This window comes from Crinia signifera, chromosome 1, assembly GCF_055691185.1.
Source record: "Crinia signifera chromosome 1, ASM5569118v1, whole genome shotgun sequence".
NCBI lineage: Eukaryota > Metazoa > Chordata > Amphibia > Anura > Myobatrachidae > Crinia > Crinia signifera.
Genome location: NC_139217.1, coordinates 379,842,763 through 379,862,649, shown reverse-complemented (window position 1 = coordinate 379,862,649; position 19,887 = coordinate 379,842,763). Strand labels below are relative to the sequence as shown.

At 40.6% G+C, this 19,887-nt stretch overlaps 1 protein-coding gene across 1 annotated transcript in view; it reads right to left on the bottom strand.

The window, feature by feature from the left end:
* FBXW8 (F-box and WD repeat domain containing 8) overlaps positions 1-18,736 on the bottom strand; it is an 87,357-nt gene extending 68,621 nt beyond the window's left edge. Inside the window, exons 1-3 of the mRNA XM_083151453.1 lie at positions 18,237-18,736; positions 10,968-11,072; positions 2,393-2,557 (exon numbers count right to left, since the gene is read on the bottom strand). Of these exons, the coding sequence (XP_083007579.1) occupies positions 2,393-2,557; positions 10,968-11,072; positions 18,237-18,566 (600 nt within the window). The 5' untranslated portion in view covers positions 18,567-18,736. The remainder of the gene's footprint in view (positions 1-2,392; positions 2,558-10,967; positions 11,073-18,236) is intronic.
* Between the last annotated feature and the right edge of the window lie 1,151 nt (positions 18,737-19,887).

Here is a 19,887-nt window from a genome sequence, read left to right as displayed (position 1 = left end):
GGACCAAACAAATGAACAAAAGTGTAATTATGCATTGAAAAGTAATTGGTGACTCAATGCTTACAGAAACAATTAAAAGGTATATGTATTCCACTATGTCGGAGGATGAATACTTTTAGTAAAGATTAAGTTCACAGCTGAGGCTGTAGTCTGCTGTTCAGACATCACATTAACTGTGCAATATCAGCAATCATGCTTTATGATCTCTTGTCCAATATACTGTGCAGACAGGGATTGCAACCATCTACCATAGACATTGTTTAACACGTGTACACCCAAATCCATAATTCCCGGCCATCGTCCATTGAATAATCCCACTGGATGTGCTGCACTTCTAATTGGACAATTCCACGGCTGATATGGTGATGTTACATGCAGAATGTTACCGCAGATTGTACAGAGTACTGTATAATTAAATTGCATTACTTGGTTATGCCACTTGATGAGACGGTTTAATGAACCATGGGCGGGAAAGAGAGTTTAGATACTAAATGATGTAAAAGATATATTGATTATATAGTGTGTGCATAGCTTAATTTCCGGTCAAGGAAAATACTGATGCAACAACACTCAAAGCCATTGGAGAGATGGTGTGCTTCCACTTTGTTGCACCAGTTTTGGAAAGGCCTTTTTCTTTTCAGCATGAAGATGCCCAGAGCTCAACTCATGCTTACAAGTGATATGTTCATTACTGTAAATACCCTTTGGTTTAAAAGTAATGTTAATGTCTAACTTGTAGGTCGTGGGTTTACGTATGCGGCCCATGGAACAGCAATACGGTGCCTTGCAAATCAACACAGAAGAAATTATATATATATATATATATATATATATATATATATATATATACACATACACACACACACACACACACACACACACACACACACACATACATATATACATCCAATTAATAGAACATTAAATTAAATCAGAAATACACTGTATACATTGTTAATGTGGTAAATGACTATACTAACTGCAAATGTCTGTTTTTTTAAAGGAATACCTACATAGGTGTATAGAGGCCCATTTCCACCAACCATCACCCCAGTGTTCTAATGATACATTGTATTTGCTAATCGCGTTGGATAATGGATGATTAGAAAACCATTGTTCAATTACATTAGCACAGCTGAAAATGGGTTTGCTCGTTAGAGCAGCTATAAAGCAGGCCTTCCTTTGAGCTAGTTGAGTATTATACACTATTATACACTCTAAATGGCCAGAAAGAGAACTTTCATGTGAAACTCATAAATGAAAGCTATTCCATGAGAGAAATTGCCAAGAAACTGAACATTTCCTACAACATTGTGTACTACTCCATTCAGCGAACAGCACAAACAGGCTCTGACCAGAATAGAAAGAACTGGGAGGCACCAATCAACAATGGAGCAAGAAGACAAGTACATCAGAGTCTCTAGCTTGAGAAATAGATGCCTCACAGTTCCTCAACTGGCAGCTTTATTAAATAGTAACCGTAAAACCCCATTGTCAACATCTACAGTGAAGAGGCGACTCGGGATGCTGTCCTTCTAGGCAGAGTGGCAAAGAAAATGCAATACCTGAGACTGGCCAATAAAAGGAAAAGATTAATATGGGCAAAAGAACAGACATTGGACAGACGAATCAAAGTTTGAGGTGTTTGGATCACACAGAACATTTTTGAGATGCAGAACAAGTAAAACTCTGCTGGAAGAGTGCCTAACACCATCTGTCAAGCATAGTGGAGGTAATATGATGGTCTGGGGCTGCTTTGGTGCTGGTAAAGTGGGAGATATGTACAAGGTAAATATCCTCCTCAAAAATGGCCAATGACCCAAAGCACACCACCAAATTATGCAAGAACTATTTAGAAAATAAGCAGGAAGCTGGTGTTCTGTCTGTAATGAAGTGGTCAACACAGTCACCAGACCTCAACCCCATTGAGCTGTTTTGGGAGCAGCTTGACCATATGGTACGTAAGAAGTGCCCATCAAGCCAATCCAACTTGTGTGAGGTGCTCCAGTTTGAATTATACAATTATTATTTCAAATAAAAATCCTTGCTAATGTCTTGAATATATGTTCTATTAATTTTGCAACTCATTTGATAAATAAGTCAGTTTTTATGCGAAACATTCAATTGTCTAGGTGACACCAAACTTTTGAACAGTAGTGTACATACCTGCATTACTTTGTAAACTTTCTGTGCAAGATCATTTATAGAGGATATATTTACACTACTAAATAAAAAAATCTCGTTAAAAAGATGAATAACAATTTATATAAATCAACAAACAAATGCCTTATTTATCTAGCAATGTCAGCAGGGATAGCAGGTTGGCTCAGCAAGAGATTTGATATGCGTGCGTAAAGCTGGAATAGAACTGCGTACACAGTGGGCATGGTACCTTCCAGTTTGTCCTCAGCATGCTCTCCTGAGTGCATCTTTCTCTCATAGCTTCCTTCCAAGAAAAGCAGGACGTAACTTCACTGTCAGTCATGTACCCTTCCATTTGGCACACACGATACCACAAAAGCTCGTCTTCGGCAAGAACCTTCCATGCCTTGCTCACCTAAAGGAACATTAAGAGAATTACAGATAAGCAAATAAACAGTTGATTTAATTCAATCATCATTAATTATCTCAGAACAGACTTTTGTTCCAAAAGACTGTTCAACCATTTAGTCTTTGCAACATTAAGAGAGAATAACAAGGGACGTGATTCAGCTTTGTTAGCAAAGCAAAAAAGCAAAAGGGCAAATCCATGTCACACTGCAGGTGGGACAAGTGTAAGATGCGCACTACACTGGTCCGACTTGTCTGAGGTACAGACACTTGCCTCCTACTTGCCACTCGATCTGCCATTTCTCTCATGTAAAAAGGAGCTGCCGGGGGGAGTTCAAGGGAAGTCGGATGCAATAAATTGCAGGTGCTAAAAAGGACCCGCATCGTGCACCTGACGGCTGCACATACACTCTCTGTTATTTCAAACACATCCAATTTAGTCACTTTTCAACCAATTTAATTGTAATCGGCCCAAATCGGACTAGTGTATAGGGCCTTTAGATTTTGGTGGGGTATGTTCATACTGAAACCTAAATTTCCATGTACAAATAAAGCGGTCTAGCATCTGTGGACTACATGCAAAAGCAGCCAGTATTTACTCTGCAGAGAAACAATATAAACATATTTGCTTCCCTTGCATAGCAACATGGTTTGGGTTCAGACACAAAATTACATACCTTCTTTAATGTAACTGGCACTAAGTCTCGTATTGAAAACAAGTAAATCTTTATGCCAAGCATTAATCTCACACAATCTTGTACACAGCTGCATCCGGCAAATCCTTGCATACTGTACATGTGCTGTGTCTAGTCTATGAATCTTAGTGTATTTTCATAGGATTCTGAGATGGACACATCCTGGGAGGATCCCTCCATGAAATTTGCATTTCGCAGTAACTGGGCAGCAACAGTGCAGTGCAAATATACACTATGAATAGTATGAACTTGGAGCGAGTAAAGAATGTAAACGTTCTTATTTTACACACACACACACCCCGCAAATCTACTGTAGTGACATTATGTACACAAAGGTCCTATTTCTATCTGGGGCAGATTTAGCGATGAGGGCAGCCATAGGCACAACAGAAGCGGCACCCACCCTCTGCCCTCTGGCCTAATTTTAACATTTTCATTGATTAGTTATAAGCCCTCATTTAATAATAGCAATTTAATAAAATAATAAAAAAAACATTATGACATTTTTTTATTGTTTATATATATATATATATATATATTTATTATTATTTTAATCCTTTATTTATATCACACCACAAGGGATCCCCAGCACCCAATTACAGAGTACATAAAAAAATAAGCAAAATAATGAGTTGAATACAATAAAGAATAAGTACAGGGTAAATAAACATAATTCCATCAGCAGAGGACACCGGAATAAGTATCATTGTGGCAGTAAACCGCAGGATTTGGTGCCAAAGATGGATTAAGAAAAAGGAGGAAAAGCACACAAGGGAAGAGGGCCCTGCTCATAAGAGCTTACACTGTAAAGATTTACTTTACTTCGTATGACAGTTTACAGGGGCATCATGTGCATGTACTGCCAATTTACACTCCATTCAAAATGGCATGTGGTACAGTACAGTGGAAATATGTTGCAGTTACTGGTACATTTGGTCTTAGGGCTATTTCACACGTGCCGGCTCCTGTCGTCCGGCTAAACCCCGCAGGGCCAAAAGCCATACCGCACACAGTAGTTAATAATGGACATGGATTGTGTCCATTCACACGGGACGACCTGGCCGCCCGGTTGCAGCCGGATCCCACCACTGGAAAGGACGGCTGCCGGGCTGTGGCCATCCCCACCATTTTAAACTTCTGTGTGAGGCACGGCTTCTTGGCCGTGCAGGGTTTCGTCTAGCCCTTACAGTGCCAATACAAGCATCTAAGCACCACTCCTAGGCACATGCTTAATAGAAAATTCACTACTGATCCAAATATAGTATTCAAAACCAAGGATCCAAACTAGCAAGCAAGATTGGAGTCCAAGATGGAGAACCAAGGTCAAATAAATCCAGTGTAATAATTTCACATGAGCATTGTTGAAAAGTTAGTTCTTCATACAGCAAGTCATCTAAATGAGTAATTACCAATGGATCTCCTCTTATTACAAAGCAAAGTAGCAAGCGGTCTCAATGAGACTGGCCTGTACATGGAGCACAGCAGAGGATCATTGGCTGTTTTTAGCTCTATGAGGGCTGCTAGGAAAAAGATTTGTTTTCTTGGAAATATTTGTAATACAATAATCATATCTTGTCAGAATAGAAGAAACCCAAGACAATCTGTAATAATGGATTTTTTCAAAGTGGCTTCTATTGAGCAGAGACAGTCGGAAACACTGTCCATTATGGCTTCTGCTTTTTCGGTCGAACTCCTTGCTTTGTAAATGTAAAGTAACAAAAATGCACTGTGGTAAAGTTACAAAATTGGGAAATATTGCAATATTCTATAAGCAGATAAAATGTGGATGGGGTGGATACAGCAAGCTCCTTGTGAGGCAATTTGCTCAGATCATCGTACATGTCCTTACCCTGTATCTAGAATTGTACATGGAAAAACTTGTTTACTGTACCTAGTAAATGATATTTACAAAAGGTCATATTTACACAAATCAACTGTTTAATTCCTCTACAAGGCGAAAAATGCAAGAAAAAGACTACAACCTCCAGATGTTAAATGGGGATTAAGGAAAAAATAAAAATGCTTGCTACATATAATACAAACGGTAGCTGGTATGAAGACTGCACACAAGTGGTTTTTAGCACATACTCCAATACCAGAGTGCACGTGTGCAACTCACTTGCAGCTCAATGGATGCAACTGCGTGGCAACTAGATATTCAAACATGGTTGAGTGACCATGTGCATGTTAATAAAATTGCATGTCAAATGCAAACTACCTTACAAAATACTTCTATGCTCTGTACACAGCAGATGGGTCTCAAAAATACACTTTATATTACCTTGACGCTCCAGCTGTTGTTGAACTACACATACCAGCATGCCCTGCATCAGTTTTAGTATGTTCAAATAGTAAAACTGTAGCAGGGATGTGTAGTTCAACAACAGCTGGAGTGTCAAGGTTAGCCATCACTCCTGGCCAAGGAAGAGAGACAGGGAACTTGTTTGCTATTGCGAATCCTCATTACCACAATACCTGTATACCAGTCTCTAATTTTTATTACTCATGGATACAGAATATAGCTTAGCATTTATTCCGTCCAGTAGGGAGTACAGTAGGTCAAACAGTGCAACAAAAACTTTTTTGCTGCCTCCATACTATGGATTTTCAATCAAGGTAATAAAGCACTAGAGGGAATGGACATAGTTACCATTACATAATCCTTCCGAGAAACTTGGGTAGAACAGTTAACCAGCAAAACCCTGATGTATGTTGGTTATAACTTAATGCACATGAATTGGCAGGGAGCTACCCTTTAAGAGCCTTACAGAACCAGGCTCAGCTGTAAGAAGCCTCTAATAAAACCCTCTGCAGCATTACAGTTCATGGCACCACTGAGATTTCTTGTGTACGGTGGATAAAAAGCCACTGGCATCCTGTCAGCTTTATCAGCTCCTGAGACACTTCAGGTTTATAGAAGGTTTCAAATAGAATTATACACATTATACAATCCCCCAAACTAAACAAAAGAATGTCATACTAGACACGTAAATAAGCATGCATGTTTTCTTTTTCTCATTATATGTAAAGTTTTTTCTAATACAGGAAAAAAGAAAGCACAAGGACATGTGGGGGTTTCAGGAGCCAGGAAATGGGTATTTTACAGAAATACAAAAGTGATGGAGAGTATGGAAAAGTGTTTAGTAGACATGGTGAAAATAATGTTTAATGATTTGCTTCGTAAAATAGTTAATTAGAAAGCTGCAAATTAGTTCTTTGTGTATAGATTTAATACCATTTGAAATAAATCCTGTATCAAATCTTTTTTTGTATTGATAGTTAATTTCATTTAGCCAGGTCCCAGAAACCAATGCATACATTAGCAAGACCTCTGCTGCTCACCTCCGGCATTGCTCAGCTCTCCTTGTAGCAGAGAAGACATCAAATAGCACCTCTGAGGCTTTAAATAAGGTTGGACCTCTCCTGCCACAGTGAACCGTTCAATGCCAAGGCTGATCAGCAGAGGTACGAATATATAAATATTAATACCGTGTTAAATAAGGGATGTTAGAGGTGTGTGTGTCCCAAAGAATTGTTATTAAAAGTAAAGGTTGCCATTTAATACAGTAATACTTAGCACACTAAAGGGGGAAACTTACTAAGATGAGAATGCTACTTTACATGGGCTGTTGCTATGGGCAGCCAGATTCTATCTATTATCTTAGCAACATCCCATGTGAAATAGAACTCCAATCTTAGTAAATTTCCCGGTAATATCTCTAAACAGGTGCCATGTTTTCATGTTTTCATGTAGTGTAAGTATGACATCCACACACCTGGGAGACCCCAAAAAATTAGATTTGCTGTAATATTAGAAAAAGTATAGTATATATCTGAATAGTCATCCAAAGTGTATTGTTATCTGTTGGGGATACAATAATAAAAACTATAAAGAAATAAAGACTAATCATTTCTAATCAATAAAAACTAACTCCAAGCCCGTTACATTCCTTAAACTAGAGAATAGGACATTGATTGCATTCTATTACAGGTCAGGTTTCCCTTATCCGTGTATTCCGAAAACCAAAATATTCCAAAAAACGTGTTTTTTCAGAATATTTCCGGGGGGGGGGGGGGACGGACACGCCATTGAAGAAGATCCTGAAGGCCACCATGGACGCCGGGGGACACCATGGACGTCGAGGGACCATCGAGGCACCACCTGTGGACTAGGTAAGTATGGAAAAAAATTTAAATAAAAATATTCCAAAATCCAAGAAAATCCTTTATCCAAAATGCTTGTGGTGCTGAGCATTTCGGATAAGGGATACTCAACCTGTATTACTATTTTCGGCAATTAGCTCTCATAGAACTAAAAACAACATACAAACAACTATTTAAATTAAAGCCACCACCAATGGAATAAATAAGGAAAACACTATACAGTCAATGTGCTTTAGGAAGCATGAAGCAAAGATAGGATGTATGGTTACAAAGGATCCTGAGCAGAAAAGGTGTATAGTAGAGAAGTGCGAATTCGGAATTACTCGGTTCTTAATGCCAAAATGAGTTTGGATTTTTCCATAATTCTTTTATTGGATAACAACGTGACAATCGAGAGCCAATAATATGCTATTTTCAGATCCAGGTATATCCAAATGTGCACATTTTTAGCATAAAGTGCTATAAAACAAAAGAATATGCATATATATTCATGCAGTTGCCAATCTCGGATAGGCAACTGCAATTTTTTGTGCAAAAATGCACAGGTAATTGAAGATTATTATTAGACATCTTTTTATGTAATGCTACGGAAGAAATGATACAGAAGTAAACCATTTAGCTGCGAAGGCAATGGATGCGGTTTAAAAAAATAAATAAAAGAAAAAAATCTCAAACTTCATTGCCACTGAACCAACACAACAAACAAGTCAATGAACCCAATGTTAAATACCTGTAACACTACAATACTTGTGACATACATAGAGTGCGAATGCGATGACTAGATTTGCATATATAACCTGAACTGCCCTTCTGTAAGACAAACCCAAGAAACGTTCTGAAGTATAAAATCAGGAGAAAAACAATTATTCTAAACATTTGCAGTCATTATGTATAGACAGATGGTGGAGGAACATTGTCATTGCATTACAGCAAATCAGGAGGCTCCCATCTCAGTAGGTTTATTTTGCCTTGAGGAGGCTGTCATACCTGCCTGTGCACATTAACCCTTAATGTATATGCTGAAGCGGATTACTTCCCTCTGATAAATGCTAGGATGCTCTGCAAAATGCTGCCACAGATAACCACAAGGGAGGAAGAGAAGAAAGGGATTGAAAATGGAAAAGGATGCAAGTTTGTTGGGCGTGAGGAGTGAAGTGTGATTAAGCCTAAAGAGGATCGCTGCCATCTCTTTGCTTTACTGTTTTTCGAGAGAGAAATTTGGCGAGATAGCTAACTAAGCAGTCAGGTCCCCTCCAAGGCCACTAGTATAGATTAGGATGCCAACTCCTTAAAACTGGTCCAGTCCTTTTCAGCTCCCAAGGCCCCTTCATTTCAAATCTCTCGCAGTAAACACTCAGAAAGCAGCGGGGCATTCAGCTGAGCAGAAGCGCTTCTGCTTCGGGTAAATATATTAAAAGAAAAAAGGAAAAGAAACAACAGAATGGAAAAACAATGTTTTGTACTGGAGTCTCAGGATGCTATTTTATTATCTGCTTTACAAAAGGCATCACTGACTTGTTTGTCTCAAATTCTACAGAGAACTGTTAACTTTATATTTCAAATAAAAAAAATATATATTATATCATGCACAAACCAATGCCTGGACCTTAGTCAGACTGTGAAGCTATTGGGTAAAGGTGCATACACACTGGATGACATTCTTAACCATTTGGGTGATTCTGACGGTGTGTACACAACTTTAGCTGGCGATGCCTCGCATTTTAGCAACCTTCTCCGTCATCTGAACATGCAGGACGACGGTAGATGTCACTAGTGACAGCCATACTGGTTCCCCTTTCTCCAATCTTCTGACCATCCCTAGTCACAGCACCCCACGTTGCGCTAGATGTCACTGGATACACACGTCGTACATTGTATTGTATAACCAGCTTAAAAGCAACAAACTACCGGTTGGGGAAAATGCACAGCATTAAATAAGCGGTGAACTTTAAAGCCATTTGTTTTTATGAAGGTGGTTGTCACTTTAAATCTCCTAGATCAAATAACTGAGACAATGGGTGTAACACAGATGTCATTGAGTTGCGATCACTGATGCAGCAGTGACCTTTATGATAATACAACAGGTGGTGTCTATTACAAGCGGCATCCTATCACTCACTCGCACAAGTTGTCCACCACAGAGGTTGGTAAATAGGTCAGTGCAACCAAATAGATCTGGTGTCTCTTCCCTTCCCCTAAAAGGCAGCGAGAAACCTCAGTTTTTCCATCTGTGCCCCCTCAACGGCATCAGACGATCAATCACTGTCCGTCTGATGCAGGCCTGCATGCTGCATCGTAGAAAACCTAGACGCATAATGGGTCCTGTGCAAAGAACCAAGCATTGATACTTTGCAGCATAGGACGGAGCACATACCCTCATTGTCACTTTCTGAAACCCACAAGCTATTCCATTTATACCACAATGTAATTACTAGAAGTAATATAGTGAAATAACTGACAAAACAATATTAAGTCACATATCGGTGACATGAAAATCTTGCTACTATGACCAATTGTCTTTCCATAATCACTTTCTTATGAATTATACAGTTTAAGAAGGGAAGGTAATTTCTCCCATCCAGGTCACTGTAGACATTTTAAAGATGAACATGCAGCAGAATGAGGGCATAAAAATGTCTAGCTTTAAAATAAAGTATAATTTCGGTGAGGAAGAAAAGATTAATATTATCTGTACAGAAAGTCCAGCACTGATTATACTGCAGATATGGCACATTTAAGCTGCAGACTCGGTGTTTAAATGTTTTCGCATCCAAGGTATTTCAAACCAAATCCATTCATCCAAGATTAAAGCTTGGGCGATATTGGAAATGAAAAGGAATTGCCCCCTTCGTAGCTTTAATTCTAAATGCCTGTGGGCTGCCTACAACCCCCATAACCCAACTGTACGGTGCTCTTTGATCAATGAATGCCTCTCATGTTAAAAAAAAAGTAGCAAGCAGCATATGAAACTACAAGGCATTTACAAACTATTTTCCATGATAATCCTGATTTTGTAGAACCATGCCACCGAATCCCTAACTTACATATTTTTATTAACAGTTTCTTACATATGATCCTCTGATCATTATTTACGAAGTAATGAATTACTTTATTATTTGAAATCATTACACCCAATCTTATAGGAACTTATTAAGTCAAAGAAATTGTTGATTTTTTTTTTTGCACAGAAAATGAGGCCCCTCCAAATTCTAAAATCACCCGTAAAAGATATCAAACTAATGTGGTGAAATGGCCACGATTTGCTGCTATGCAGTGTCTGGGAGTACATCACAGCGGTGTTATGTATGCAATAAGGATTACCAAACAAGACACAAAGTTATAACCACGAAAAATTGGTGACTGATATAGCATACAGATAAAACGTGTTCCTTCTGGGAAAATTGTACATTCAATCACCGCCAAGCCAGGGGCCGTGCTCAGCTGCTACATACTCACCACACACACGCACACACAGTAGCGCAGTTAGAAAGGTGCAAACTGTAGTACTTAAAATAAATGTGACAGTAATACATTTAGAAAAGACAACTTTATACAAACCTGCGCACATCTTCCAAGCTCTCTCCTACCCAAGTACTGAAAGATTTTGACGGCAATTTCATATGGCAGTTGGATATCAAAGAACGGTATTTCGTTTATTTCATTCTACAAAAAAAAAAATATTATAAAGTATAAATGACTACAGTTATAACAGCACGTATATCATAGTTCTGCTCCTAAAGCTATAAAACATCTTATGAAAATCCATAAGTAATATGGTTACCTGCAAAATGATATATTGTATATGTAAACAGATAGTAAATATCTACAGATGCATGCGCATACATCTAATCTCAATATGCCATTCATTGTGAGATGCCCGGCATGAGTGAGCCACCAGGTCCTATGCATCTCTACCAACGTCAGGTTTTTGGGGTTTTTATTCCAGAAATGCATCTTTGTCACAAAGCTATGCGGCTGGATGCAAAAGGATACAGTGTACATTATTTTGATATAGGATAATTTTGTATATTGTCTGTAACTGCAGGGGGTATCCAATTGTTTTCAACATCAGGAGTGAATAAAATATCTGATAAGCCGCAGCATGCACCAAGTTTATTGGGGTTAATTAGCTAGATCCCGGCAAGCCTATTACCCATGGTAAGCAATCACGGGTAATAGGATGGCGCCGTGTGTGTGTATATGGAGCAGAGAGAAAGGCTGCAGCCTCTACTACAATGTACATATCCAGATATAAAAGTTCCATATCTCAAATTAATCACCACAGTCTCCTTGTGTGTCCTACAGTAGTTGCCTTGAGGCTAAGACACATTTGCGCCAAAAGAAAAAAAGAAGCAAAAAAAGATGCCAGATGCTAGAAGGTTCTCCAAGATTGGCTGTTTGGTGTGACTGCAGCAAAGATGTATGGGGACATCTTAGATTACAATATATTAGAAGCATAGAAACATAAAATTTGACGGCAGATAAGAACCATATTATAATATAAAACCTTTGTAAGGGTTGTGACTGTACACTGCTAAATCCCCTAAAGCTGAGCACACACCTGAAGATTTATCTACCCAATTTGTATGGTGAGAACAAGAATCTGGTAATGTACTGGAACAAATGACAATTAACCATTTGCTCTGAAATACTGGAAAACTGACAAAACTGGAAACTGGAAATGTGTTTAATAAGGTTATACAAACAATTGCTTTTGTCCATTTTGCAGCATTTCGGAGCACATGGTTGAATGTCATATATTCCCAATACATAACCAGTTTTATGTTACCACCAGACAGACTGGGCAGATAGGTCTATAGTGGTGTACCCAGCTTTACACACAAACACACTGAACATTTTTTCTCCAAAACCAATTAGCTTACAAGGTATGTTTATGGAGGGCAGGAGGGAACACAAACCAACATGTGGAGAACATACAAATGACACACTATTGGACATAATGTTTTATATTTAGACAAACTTTTCTGCACATTAAGCTGTCAATTCTGTGCAATATAAAAGATTTACCATTTTGGGAATATTTTGCAGCATTCATAATTAAACACATGAGATCCTACAGGCGAAAACTTGTTTTTATGTTCTTCACGTGTCACTCGTTACATCCTTTACATATACACTGAACTCTGCATGTACACCGAACACCTGCCTGCTAAGCGACAGCATGAAATTAGAATCTGTTTGTTCCTTCCATATACTGCACATATTACTGGAGTGTACATCTGTCTGCACTCGTTTCTTATGTAAAGCACATCTTGGATTAAAATAATGTAATTTCTTTATAGGATAATCAGTTTCCATTTTAAGATCTAATGGGGCATATTTTCCAAAAAAGGGTGCACAAAAATGCACTGAAACAAAAAACAACTGTTTATCTTTCATGAGCTAGGCAAGAAATGATAGGCAATAATCTAATGGGGCTTACACACAGAGCGATTTCAGGGCATTTTCTAAGGGATCTAACTACTAGCCAGCGATGAGCGGTGATGCGCGCCCCACCGCTTATCTGCTGGTGAGATGAGTGACGAGGTGGATGGCTTTCCTTAGCGTCCTGCTATGGAAAGTCGTCCACCCCCTGTAAAAATCAGTGTACCGAGCAATTTTCAGGCCAGCTTTTTTAACATCATCTCTGTCCATTCACACTGGGCAAAATCGCCCAGTGTGTATAAGCCTTAAGCCATGAAGAGAGATAAAGTACCAGCCATTCAGCTCCTAACTGTAATGTTACAGAATGACAGTAGTCAATTGGCTGGTACTTTATCGCTCTCTAAGATTTAGTAAATAAACTATTTTGTCTGGGATCTGGTTTTGGCAATGGGAAATTTAACAAAATGTTGCTAGTAAATGAAAATGCACATGTAGTGTAGCATGACTCCTTACAGCAGATTACATGTGAGAAGAACACGTTTGCTACCCAAGTAAGTGCTACTTCTTTACATATCATCTCCTAGATAATGCTCAGACCCAAATAAATAGCAAAAACCCTGCGTCTAGCTGAAATACCTCACACTGCAGGAAATAATTATATAACATGGTCTATTGACTATGCCCCTTAAGGCCCCCATACATTTTCCCTTGAGCTCCCCCGGCAGCTGCCCAGGAGAGCTCACTACGATTTGGCACTTGATGTGCCCTTTTTTACATGGGATAAATGACACGCCATTTATCCCATGTAAAATCCCGGTGCTTCACCGCTGGCACACACCTACAGATCAGACCAACACAATAGTGTGCCGATAGTAACGAGGCACCATGTTCAAAGCATGGGAAGCACAGTTACCCATGCGAGGGGACACTGTGTACATATAATGCTTGCGTCTAACACTTGTCACTGTAGATCTGGATGCAGTCAACTAACTAGACACCTTCAACCAAGTTTGGTTGACCCCGTAATAGTCGATCTAGACTGCATGGTTCGACTATCTCGTAACTGTTATGCATGCCTAATCGGAGCAACAATTTAACTGTTCCATCGGGCACAAAGCGCCCAAATCACAATTCCCCTTAAGAGTCCAACCAGAGTGAACATAGAACTTAGCACAATTGGAAATGCACTTCTACTGTTCTATAGATATCAAATGAAGACATTGGGTCTTGGACTCAGGACCTCAAACAGTCCACATTTTCCAGGTCACCTACCAGGTGTATCACCATCAGTCACATTTTAAAGATCCACAGGTCACATGGAAAACATGAACTGTTTGGGATTCTGAGGATTGAGTTTGAGAACCCCTGTTATAAGAGACAATTAAAACTTTCAAAGTCGATCAGTTGCCACCATAACAGGTATAAAAGAAACAGGTCATTCTTATTTTTTTTTTTATTATTAATAATAATAATAATAATAAATACATTATTCAAAACTTTAAAATGTGGTGGAAACACATGGCAGTACACTAAAAGATTAGCCACAGACCGGCGTTATTTATTTATGTGGAATCATTTCTGAACACAACAAAGGGATGAGGGAGGATCAGCAGCAACTGCTGTATCTGTTCTACTCACAAAGTGTTAATAGCAATTCCTAATTTCATTCACCATAGGCTTTTTCGTGGCAATATACGGCATTACTCAAACTTTGATGAAGCGCCCAAATATCTGACAATCACAATACAAACTGGCAAGCTGTGCTGGGAGGGTTAGCTGTGCTACCATTGAGGTCTAGTGCTGTCACAGACAACTCTGTTGTCCTTAGAAACTCTATATGGTTTCAAACAAAGAGATTATCGACCACAAGACCCATAAAATTAGTATCAAATGAAAAGTAGTTTGTTTTTAGGCCATGCTGCTTGAGCACAAAAAGCAAGTTCTCTGAGCAGCCTGAGCAAAGCCCAGACGTTTGTTATCCATTTAAGAAAGCAAATGGGAGCAGGCTCAAATTAACTGCTTAATTTATGTAATCAAAGCCTGTTGACTTGGCGATTAGAAAGCATCTCCACTGTTAGTTTCTGAGTTTGGCTAAATGATTCCCTCATGCTGCCAGGCCAATTAAGAGCACACAGACAAACATTAAAATATTAATTTTAGCTTCTAGTTAATGATGTGGCTCTTTGGAAAGTCACATTTGAGACTCGTGGCCAGTAAAACACAGAAACCTGCACATGGCAATTGGCAAATAGTTCTGGCTATACAAAATACGACCATGAAACTTTACACTGACCAATCTTTTTGCATTCACGTTACTCAGCAAAGCCAAAACTTTAAGCTGCCCTTACTTTATTCTGGAAATAGTTTATTCTAAACTAGAGACCACTTTAGGAGCACCGCAGAATGACTAAATATATGTAAACCACTGCGGCATAATCTGTGCATGCGATAAACAAAAAAACAAATATTTTTTTTTTTGTTTTCTGTTATTTTGAAAGTATAAATGATGGAAATAAAATCAAACTTTTTTTGACATGTTATATGAATGTCTAATGTGTAATTTGATGCCTTTTGGAGGTTTTTCCATCTTTCCTTGGCTTCTTTTTGCACATTAAAATAATTTTTTGCCTGGGGTGCCTAAACTTTCGCTCCCCACTGTATATCTGTGGGGAACCAAGTCTAAGGGGGTATTCAATTCTGGGTCCGACTGTCGGTACGTCCCGACAGTCGGGGCCCTGGGCTATTTTCGGTCAGTTCGCATGTTTATTGGCAGGCGGGATTCAATGTCACGTCTGCCAATCAGCGAAAAGGGGGTGTGTCTGCGAAAACGGACGTGAATTGTTGAGATTCTGCCATGATCTCGACAATCCATGGCTGTTTTCGGCAAAATGGGCCTGACTGCTTTTAAAGTCGGGTTGGTTCTGATGAGATGCCGCTTTAATGCTGCCAGGAAAGACAGCATTGAATAGGCACCTGCAGCAATTTCCCCCTTTGGAAATAGCAGCGGGATTGAATACCCCTTTAATCCGTAAGAAGGGCTCTGATACAAGTGGCAAAATGACAGGAAGTCCTGCTGTGCTTTATTTGAGACATTGTACATGTTTAAGGCTAATTCTTGAGCGGTTACAGTCAACGCCTATCATCTCTTATACAATGTGATTGGTGTTCCACTGCGTAAACGATTGGATTAAAAGGCATCATTTTAAACAGAAAAACACTATGCTACAACTTGCAAAGAGTCTCATACCATATATACATTATATGTACGAAGACACATCTGATACTGAGTTTTTAACAGAGCTTAAGTGGATTGTATTTGTCCTCAATGATTCATACTGGAGGATAGTGGTGCACAAAATGCAATATATGTGTGTGTGGAAAAATATGATACACTACTTTAAATTAAGAAGATTCCGTGGCTATCCTTTGCACTTAACACTGGTTAGTGTAAAGTCACACAGAACAGAGGGGTGTGGTATAAAACACTGACAGTCGGGATTCAGACAGTAATAGCCCGACGTTGAAATCCCGACTGCCAGGACTCAAGACAGTGGGGTGAGCGCAAAGAGGCCCCTAGCGGGCTCGCTACGCCCGCCATGCTGCAGGCATTGTGGCTCACCACCAATTCTATTCTCCCTCTATGGGAGTCATGGACCCCCACGAGGGAGAATAGCCACTGCCCGTCTGTTGGGGTTTTAGCAGTCAGGATTCAGACGTCGGTGAAATGACTGTCGGGAATTCCAACTGACGTCAGACATCCGGCACCTGAACAGAGGGGGCAGATTTACTGTGGTGTGATATACATATATTTATGAGATTCGGAATTGACCCTCCAAAATCTATTATGCCTGAATGGTGTGTGGGGAAGTCTGAGTAGAGTGTGCAGTAGTTTCAGAGCACACTAGTTCCCATTCCCTTTCAGAATCCAATTTAAGGCTTCTCACACTCACTAACAAAGCCCTCACCTACTCCTCTCCCATTTACATCTCTGACCTGATCTACTTTTACACGCCCACCCATCCTCTTTGCTTCGCTACTGCATGCCACCTCTCCTGACAAATGGTTACTTCCTCCACTCCTGCCTCAACAGATTTTTAACATGCTGCTCCCTATCTCTGGAATTCTCTGCTACTTCTCATCAGACTCTCCACCTCTGGAAACCTTTCAACGGGTTTTAAAGACCCACTTCTTCACCAAACCCACCCAACTCTCATTCTAACCCACTGTTATATGCTTGCTTCTACCACTCATTTCACTCCTGTCTGTCCCTCCCCTTTAGAATGTAAGCTCTCAAGGTGCCCATACACGTTACAATTGTTGGGTGCGATGAGATGCGCGCTCCCGTCACACATCTCATCGCACAGCTCAAAAAGTATGTGCTGCACATCCTTTTTTGTACTAGATCTCAATGTGATGCAATATTATATACAATAATTGTACTGTGTATGGGCTCCTTCACAAGCAGGGCCCTCTTCCCTTGTGTTCCCTTTCTTTACCTAAACCATCTCCATACTTCCCTCGATGGCATCTAATTATTTAGATGCCATGGTCCTATATTGTCTTGAACTGTGTAACAGTTTTCTGGTTTTGTTTATAAACTCTGTAACTGGGCGCTGCATATCCCTTGTGGTGCCATATAAATAAATTATTATTATTATTATTATTATTATTATTATTATTATTATTATTATTATTATTATTATTATATGATTCTTTAGAAATTCAAGGGGGGATCTTGAGGGGAGTGCAAGTCAAATTATAGGTGAAGCTTTAGTCACAGGGAACAGCATAGAAAAGCATTTTGTTGTGCGCACTTATATTCAGGGTGATCATTCAAAAGCATTAAGGGTAATATAGGGAACATGCTGTCCTTAGAGTGTATAAGCCTGCCCACCACTGTTATGACCGCACAAACTAATGCAAAAGGTTTTTCTGGACAGTATCAAAAAGATCTGCTCAAGTGTTTAATAACCTGCCTGGCCGGATGTGCAATGTGCTATTTCTGTTTGGGAGTATGGTTATTTATTTGTGTAGATTGAACTGGGGATAATGTCCACCAAGTGCCACTGCAACAGTGTTAAACACCAGAAACTGCAAACCAAAACGCATATTTCTGTTTTCAGCCCTCAAAGCTAGGAGTACAGCACTTGCATTGCTGGCATAACCCAAAATGTTTTCAACCCCATTGTATCATCCCCAGCCTGAATGTGTCTCCTGACTGGTTGCAATTCACTAGTCTGCAGAAGAGTCTCGATTGCTACATTTCAAGGGTGTATCTATAAAAGTCATATATATTCTGTTTTGACACTTTCACTATGTGCTCACTCCAGGTCAGTGATAAGGAAGGTATATTATGCCCACACATGCCAGTCTGCGTGCCCAGTACCAGGAGTCAGTGATGCCGATCCCATTCCCTACATATACCGGAAACGCAGACCCTACCAGGTCATGGATCAGCTGCTCCACCAGGCTGGGGGGTGCTCCCGGGGATGGCGGGCGCTTTGCTCCCGTTTTCCGACTCGGTGATTTTCCCTCGAGCAGCCGTTCTGCGAGTTCCAGGCTGCGGCTCCCCTCTTCCCCGGTTTTCGCAGACGGTGAACCGGGAACACAGTGCCAGGCCTGCCCCTCCTGACATGGCGGTGGATCGGGCTCCGGACTGGGACCAGATCGCCGGCGTTTAGGAGTCGGTGGCCTGACCGGGGCGGCGGGCTCCCCGCGGATCTCTGCCCTCCAGCGACTGCGAAACTCTTCTAGAGAGGAGTCCACGGCCATGCCGACCCCTGTCCGGGAACCTATCGCTACGTCTGCCCCGCTATGTACATCATCAGCTGGCGGCCAGGTGCTGGTCCCCACCGCAGCGGAAAGTTCCGTTGCTAAGGAACGATGCGGCCTGGTGCCCCCTGAGAGAAACGGTGCAGCAATGAGATCCTTCCGACGACCAAATACAGACCTAACCAATGGTTCCTACCTAAACTGGGGACATTATATAAACTAGGATTACATCATAGACGAAATTTGGTGACAGTATATCAGTGTCATGTATAGAGTCATCCCTGTGGATTACATGCCAGCTACAATTATATGTGAATATCTTCGTGGGAAATTTTTTTAATTTTTTTTTTACACAGGTGTATGTACCGCCCTAATTACTGAGCGCCTATTTTTTTTTTTTTTTTAGTGGTTATAATATTATAGTGACAGTCACGATCTTGTCAAGATTCAGCATATTGAAATTTGCTCACGGTCATAATTGTGACAATGCTCACTGATGGATGTGTGTCCCCCCCAGAGCTGGATTAATGTTCTGGAGGGCCCGGGGTACTTTTGACAAAAACTTTGTCTAAAATTAAAATTATATTACAAATGTGTGTGTGTGTGTGTGTGTGTGTGTGTGTGTACACATACATACTGTATATTTTATTGTGTACGGGTGAAAACCGGACCCCGATAAAACCCCAGAATGCCAGACCGGACATCAAATTCTGCATTCCGGAGGGGGGGGGGTTGCCTGTGACAGCTGTCACCAGGGAGAGGAGGAGGGGTGGGAGGCTTTATAGGGACTATGTAAATACCGGACCCGGACTAGACTCCGGACCGCCGGACAGGACATCAAAATCTGCAATCCGGAGCTTGTAGGTTTCGGTCCAGGGGTGTCCTATCCAGGGGGTGTCTTGTCCAGGGGGGTCCCTGTCCGGAATGCAGCAAACTCTGCATTCCGGAGCTTGTAATGTCCGGTCCGGGGGGGAAGCCTGTGATAGCTATCACCAGGGACATGGGGGGGGGGGAGATTACAGCCTGCCCGTGTGGTCCAGACCGTCCGGTTTTTGATACATGCCCGGACCATACAGGGAGACTTTATTCTACCCCTCCTCCTCTACCTGGTTACAGGTGTCACAGTCAGCCCACCCCGGACAGGACACCCCCGGACCGGATGCTACAAGCTTCAAAATGCAGAGTTTGATGTCCGGTCCGGGGGGGTTTGTCCTGGTCCGGTTTTTATCCATACCCGGCTTTATAGCAAAAACTGTAATGGTTGTACTCTCCCCTTCCCCATGTCCCTGGTGAAAGCTATCACAGGCATCCCCCCCGGACC